Source organism: Lupinus angustifolius, unplaced genomic scaffold (assembly GCF_001865875.1).
Source record: "Lupinus angustifolius cultivar Tanjil unplaced genomic scaffold, LupAngTanjil_v1.0 Scaffold_77_16, whole genome shotgun sequence".
NCBI classification, from domain to species: Eukaryota; Viridiplantae; Streptophyta; class Magnoliopsida; order Fabales; family Fabaceae; genus Lupinus; species Lupinus angustifolius.
This window is the reverse complement of record NW_017723724.1, coordinates 56,163-63,101: the sequence shown is the minus strand read 5'-3', so window position 1 is coordinate 63,101 and position 6,939 is coordinate 56,163. Positions and strand designations below refer to the sequence as shown.

Here is a 6,939-nt window from a genome sequence, read left to right as displayed (position 1 = left end):
ATATCAAATTTTCATGGTGTTATAACTTATAATAGCTATTCAATATAAAACCAAAAGGATGACATAGCCTAGCGGAAGCTTTGCTGGTTGGCAACCATTGTATCTGGTTCGAATCTCAAATAGTTGCACTCTTTAATTTTATATGCAATTAATAATGAATAAAACATGAATAAAATCTTCTAGCACAAGTTCAAACTTGTGACTTCAAAGTCGTTGCTAACAGAAACAACCAAAGAACCATCTGAAACTTTGTTTCATATAAGATCCATAATATATATATATATATATATATATATATATGTCATTATTTAAATTCATATATTTTGAAAATAACTTCCACAATAAACAATTTGGTTTACAACATAACCTAAAAATCTATAACTGATAAAATTGTAGCACTTCTAATTATATATAATAGAGCTCAACGGTGAACCCGAGGATATACACATGAAAGTAAAAGAAAACTACTGAAAAAATAAACATTCGTGACAGTTTTAGATTTCCAAGGTGTTACAAACTTTCATTTTCAATGAAAGCTTTTTGCTTATTCTCATCCCGAAAAAACTCAAAAGAAAAAAATAATAAGTAAGTGATTAAGAATGAAAACAACTGAGATAAGTTTTGAATAAAAGTTTTGTTACTTAGACTTAAATATGGTTTTAGTCTTATTTATGTTGTTGAAAGTAACCAAACTGATTTACGAAGAAACCTATAAACCGATAAGTGATCCAATTTGAACACTTCTTCCTAATAGACCTCAACAAAAAACCCAAGGATATAAATCAAAATTAAATAAATTAAATTGATGAAATAAGCGTTCTGTGCAATTTTATATTTCCAATGTAAGAGAAACTTTCTTTTCCAATAAAAAGTTTCTGCTTATCCCGAACCCAAGAAAACTGAAAAGAACAGTTAAAATGACAGCAAAGCAAATCATTTTTCAAGACAAAATTTATTCTTATATTTAAATATGTCTTTAGTCCTTCTAAATTATGATATTTAAAAAGGTCCTTGTAAGTGTGTTTGTTTTGATTTTATTATTTGTTGTATGTTGATATTATGTTTTAATTTTAGATTTGGTCCCAATAACTTATTAAAAATTTGGATTTGGTGTCTCAAATGGCTTCAAGTTTTAAATTGGGTGTTCGAATGTTTTTGAGTGAACTAAAATTAAATGACTCCTACTAAAAATATATTTTAACCATATCCTTATATATTAACATAACTTACTCATAAAATATGGTGAAAATTACAAATAAATAAGATTAAAGTGGTAAATAATGATGAAAGAATTAGATAAAAAGTGGAGATCAATAAACAAATAAGATAATGTTTCTACTACAACATTATTCTTAAGAAAATTAAGAATCTCTATGCTTGTTTACAAGTATCACATTTGTGGAATTTTATATTTCTTTATAAATATTGTTTTCGAAATTAAAGACAATAAATATTAATTACTCTTTTATCAACTATACAATTATTTTCATTATATTGTGTAGGTAGCCTCAAATGTGTTTAAAACTTAATCTAGATCCTCTCCCGTATTGGGTAAAGACACATGTCTTATAATTTTTTTTAACATTCTAGATTTTAAATAAAATTATTTAAAAAAATTTCAAAGCTATTTTTACCTCATATTCCATTATTGGAGTAGTACCATAGAGTATCTCATCTCTTTAAAACCCCATCTCCCCCTCCACACTTATTACCACTCACCAAATCCCAAGCCCCTTCTTCTCATTCCTATACATCACACCACATCCTTTTGGAAACTAACACACATATCTTTGTTTTCTCAAAGTGCCAAAATGCCTCCTATCTTGTCTAATTTCTCAAACTCCATGAAGCTCAAGTATGTGAAACTTGGTTATCAATACCTTGTGAACCACATTATCACCCTCACACTCATTCTCCTCATAGTTGCAATCTTCATAGAGGTGATAAGTGTAGGCCCTTATGAAATCCTCAACCTTTTGAACTCCATTAACTTTGACCTTGTCCTAATCATATATTCTTCTATCCTCGTAATCCTCATAGCCATTCTCTACTTCATGCTAAAGTCACCCACAATCTACCTTGTAGATTATGCATGCTTCAAGCCACCGGTCACATGCCAAGTCACTTTTGCCACCTTCATGGAACACTCAAAGATCATCCTACAGAACAACCCTAAAAGTGTCGAATTCCAAATGAGGATTCTTGAGCGATCTGGCCTTGGTGAAGAAACTTCTTTACCTCCTGCAATCCATTACATCCCTCCAAAACCAACAATGGAAGCCGCAAGAGGTGAAGCTGAGCTTGTCATTTTTTCAGCCTTAGACACATTGTTCAACCAAACAAGTCTTAAACCTTCTGATATAGACATTCTTATAATCAATTGCAGCCTCTTCTGTCCAACACCTTCTTTGTCCGCAATGGTTATCAATAAGTACAAACTCAGGAGCAACATTAAGAGCTTTAACCTATCTGGAATGGGTTGCAGCGCAGGGCTAATTTCTATAGATCTCGCTCGCGATCTTCTTCTTGTTCATCGAAACTCAAATGCAGATAACTGTGGAGGTTTTTGAAGCCTCCGCTACTAATATTGTGGAGGTTAAAAACCTCTGCTAATTGTATAAAAATCTCCATTAAATAAAAAATCTGTTGTAGTGAAAGTAGTCTTCGGAATATCCTCTGACTTCACGCGTATTTGGTGGTATCCTGACCAATGGTGCAATCGGAATTCGATTCCAAGCTATGGAACTCAAAAACACGTTATTAGGTCGAATTCGGGCGAATTTGGGTCCGACAGCAGCTCAAAAACTTTCTATCATATAAAATTATGAGCATTTACCATAAAATAGGAATTCACAAAGTAAGACTAACATTCAACTACGATTTAGCCTAAATCATTACCGAATAATTTCTAAAATTAGTTTTTGTTAAATAAAATAATTAATAAAGTATATCAAATTTTCATGGTGTTATAACTTATAATAGCTATTCAATATAAAACCAAAAGGATGACATAGCCTAGCGGAAGCTTTGCTGGTTGGCAACCATTGTATCTGGTTCGAATCTCAAATAGTTGCACTCTTTAATTTTATATGCAATTAATAATGAATAAAACATGAATAAAATCTTCTAGCACAAGTTCAAACTTGTGACTTCAAAGTCGTTGCTAACAGAAACAACCAAAGAACCATCTGAAACTTTGTTTCATATAAGATCCATAATATATATATATATATATATATATATATATGTCATTATTTAAATTCATATATTTTGAAAATAACTTCCACAATAAACAATTTGGTTTACAACATAACCTAAAAATCTATAACTGATAAAATTGTAGCACTTCTAATTATATATAATAGAGCTCAACGGTGAACCCGAGGATATACACATGAAAGTAAAAGAAAACTACTGAAAAAATAAACATTCGTGACAGTTTTAGATTTCCAAGGTGTTACAAACTTTCATTTTCAATGAAAGCTTTTTGCTTATTCTCATCCCGAAAAAACTCAAAAGAAAAAAATAATAAGTAAGTGATTAAGAATGAAAACAACTGAGATAAGTTTTGAATAAAAGTTTTGTTACTTAGACTTAAATATGGTTTTAGTCTTATTTATGTTGTTGAAAGTAACCAAACTGATTTACGAAGAAACCTATAAACCGATAAGTGATCCAATTTGAACACTTCTTCCTAATAGACCTCAACAAAAAACCCAAGGATATAAATCAAAATTAAATAAATTAAATTGATGAAATAAGCGTTCTGTGCAATTTTATATTTCCAATGTAAGAGAAACTTTCTTTTCCAATAAAAAGTTTCTGCTTATCCCGAACCCAAGAAAACTGAAAAGAACAGTTAAAATGACAGCAAAGCAAATCATTTTTCAAGACAAAATTTATTCTTATATTTAAATATGTCTTTAGTCCTTCTAAATTATGATATTTAAAAAGGTCCTTGTAAGTGTGTTTGTTTTGATTTTATTATTTGTTGTATGTTGATATTATGTTTTAATTTTAGATTTGGTCCCAATAACTTATTAAAAATTTGGATTTGGTGTCTCAAATGGCTTCAAGTTTTAAATTGGGTGTTCGAATGTTTTTGAGTGAACTAAAATTAAATGACTCCTACTAAAAATATATTTTAACCATATCCTTATATATTAACATAACTTACTCATAAAATATGGTGAAAATTACAAATAAATAAGATTAAAGTGGTAAATAATGATGAAAGAATTAGATAAAAAGTGGAGATCAATAAACAAATAAGATAATGTTTCTACTACAACATTATTCTTAAGAAAATTAAGAATCTCTATGCTTGTTTACAAGTATCACATTTGTGGAATTTTATATTTCTTTATAAATATTGTTTTCGAAATTAAAGACAATAAATATTAATTACTCTTTTATCAACTATACAATTATTTTCATTATATTGTGTAGGTAGCCTCAAATGTGTTTAAAACTTAATCTAGATCCTCTCCCGTATTGGGTAAAGACACATGTCTTATAATTTTTTTTAACATTCTAGATTTTAAATAAAATTATTTAAAAAAATTTCAAAGCTATTTTTACCTCATATTCCATTATTGGAGTAGTACCATAGAGTATCTCATCTCTTTAAAACCCCATCTCCCCCTCCACACTTATTACCACTCACCAAATCCCAAGCCCCTTCTTCTCATTCCTATACATCACACCACATCCTTTTGGAAACTAACACACATATCTTTGTTTTCTCAAAGTGCCAAAATGCCTCCTATCTTGTCTAATTTCTCAAACTCCATGAAGCTCAAGTATGTGAAACTTGGTTATCAATACCTTGTGAACCACATTATCACCCTCACACTCATTCTCCTCATAGTTGCAATCTTCATAGAGGTGATAAGTGTAGGCCCTTATGAAATCCTCAACCTTTTGAACTCCATTAACTTTGACCTTGTCCTAATCATATATTCTTCTATCCTCGTAATCCTCATAGCCATTCTCTACTTCATGCTAAAGTCACCCACAATCTACCTTGTAGATTATGCATGCTTCAAGCCACCGGTCACATGCCAAGTCACTTTTGCCACCTTCATGGAACACTCAAAGATCATCCTACAGAACAACCCTAAAAGTGTCGAATTCCAAATGAGGATTCTTGAGCGATCTGGCCTTGGTGAAGAAACTTCTTTACCTCCTGCAATCCATTACATCCCTCCAAAACCAACAATGGAAGCCGCAAGAGGTGAAGCTGAGCTTGTCATTTTTTCAGCCTTAGACACATTGTTCAACCAAACAAGTCTTAAACCTTCTGATATAGACATTCTTATAATCAATTGCAGCCTCTTCTGTCCAACACCTTCTTTGTCCGCAATGGTTATCAATAAGTACAAACTCAGGAGCAACATTAAGAGCTTTAACCTATCTGGAATGGGTTGCAGCGCAGGGCTAATTTCTATAGATCTCGCTCGCGATCTTCTTCTTGTTCATCGAAACTCAAATGCAGTTGTTGTCAGCACTGAGATCATAACCCTAAACTACTACCAAGGAAATGAAAGAGCAATGCTTCTTCCAAATTGCTTATTCAGAATGGGAGGTGCTGCCATTCTCCTATCCAACCGTAGATCAGACCATAAAAGAGCAAAGTATACATTAGACCATGTTGTTAGAACACATAAAGGTGGTGATGACAACGCATACCATTGTGTTTTTGAAGAAGAAGATAGTGAAGGGAAAATAGGAATTTCACTATCTAAAAATCTCATGGCTATAGCAGGTGAAGCACTTAAATCAAACATCAAAGCAATTGGTCCACTTGTTTTACCAAATTCAGAACAATTACGCTTCATTGTAAGACTATTAGCAAGGAAATATTTAAACCCTAGATGGACACCATACATCCCAGATTTCAAACTAGCTTTTGAGCATTTTTGCATCCATGCTGGTGGTCGTGCGGTGATTGATGAGTTGCAGAAGAATCTTCAGCTTTCATCTAGGGATGTTGAGGCATCAAGGATGACATTGCATAGATTTGGAAACACTTCTTCTTCTTCACTTTGGTATGAACTTAACTATATTGAGTCCAAAGGGAGAATGAAGAAAGGTGATAGAGTGTGGCAAATAGCTTTTGGAAGTGGATTTAAATGTAACAGTGCTGTTTGGAAATGTAACAAAAACATTAAGCCATCTCTTGAAGGACCTTGGGCAGATTGCATTGATCGTTATCCAGTTCATATTCCAGATATTGTTAAGCTCTGAGGAGAGAATGACATTTTTCTGTTGAAAAAGTGTCTCACTCCATATGTTACCACTTGTGATTGGTTAGAAAAATACTTAATTGTTAAATTTTTAACTTAAATATATTTTTTCAACTAATCACAAGTGGTTAACCTATAGAGTGATACGCTTTTTGAGACAGAAGATGTTCTCCAAGAAGAGGAGGACTATAAAAAATGAGACAAAAGTTAAGGTTCATGGGTGGTTGGCTTACTTTAATTTCAGTAATATGTTTTTATTTTAAATAAAACAAGGGGAAAGAAATTTGAGTTGTCATGATATGCCCCATCTCTTGCTGTAGCCATACCATAATTCTTATTTGTCTCAATCTATGATCTATGTTATATATCTATCTGTACTTTCAGTTTTGCTTTTGCACCCAAACAGTTACAAGACCTTGTGATTAGGAACCCCATTGAGGGTTCTGTGTTTTCATTAATGTGCATCATGTAAGGGAAATATAATTTCAGTTTCAAAATTTAGGACTAGGAAAGATAAGAATCTATAATGCATATGCACATCTTTATGCATAGGTGTGAATTTATGCATAGGTGTGAATATATTTGATGAACCCAAATCTTCTATACCAAAAATTTTCTATGCCTTTATACAAATCCAATAGGATTTTGCTTAGTAATAAATAATATACTTTATTTAGTTTCTCATTAATTT

The 6,939-nt window shown here is 31.7% G+C and overlaps 2 protein-coding genes across 2 annotated transcripts; both read left to right on the top strand.

Moving 5' to 3' along the window:
• Positions 1-1,725: 1,725 nt before the first annotated feature.
• Positions 1,726-2,570, top strand: LOC109339480 (3-ketoacyl-CoA synthase 6-like). Its single transcript, XM_019576930.1, has one exon. The coding sequence runs from the start codon at positions 1,812-1,814 to the stop codon at positions 2,568-2,570; it is 759 nt and encodes a 252-aa protein (XP_019432475.1). The 5' UTR covers positions 1,726-1,811.
• A 2,102-nt stretch (positions 2,571-4,672) lies between these two features.
• LOC109339478 (3-ketoacyl-CoA synthase 6-like) lies at positions 4,673-6,519 on the top strand. Its single transcript, XM_019576929.1, has one exon. It carries the CDS (start codon positions 4,759-4,761, stop codon positions 6,247-6,249), a length of 1,491 nt encoding a protein of 496 aa, XP_019432474.1. The 5' UTR covers positions 4,673-4,758; the 3' UTR covers positions 6,250-6,519.
• Positions 6,520-6,939: the final 420 nt, after the last annotated feature.

What these genes read in the sequence shown, in the direction of transcription:
- LOC109339480 (XM_019576930.1), top strand. Translation starts at nt 1,812, where the DNA reads ATGCCTCCTATCTTGTCTAATTTCTCAAACTCCATGAAGCTCAAGTAT.
- LOC109339478 (XM_019576929.1), top strand. Translation starts at nt 4,759, where the DNA reads ATGCCTCCTATCTTGTCTAATTTCTCAAACTCCATGAAGCTCAAGTAT.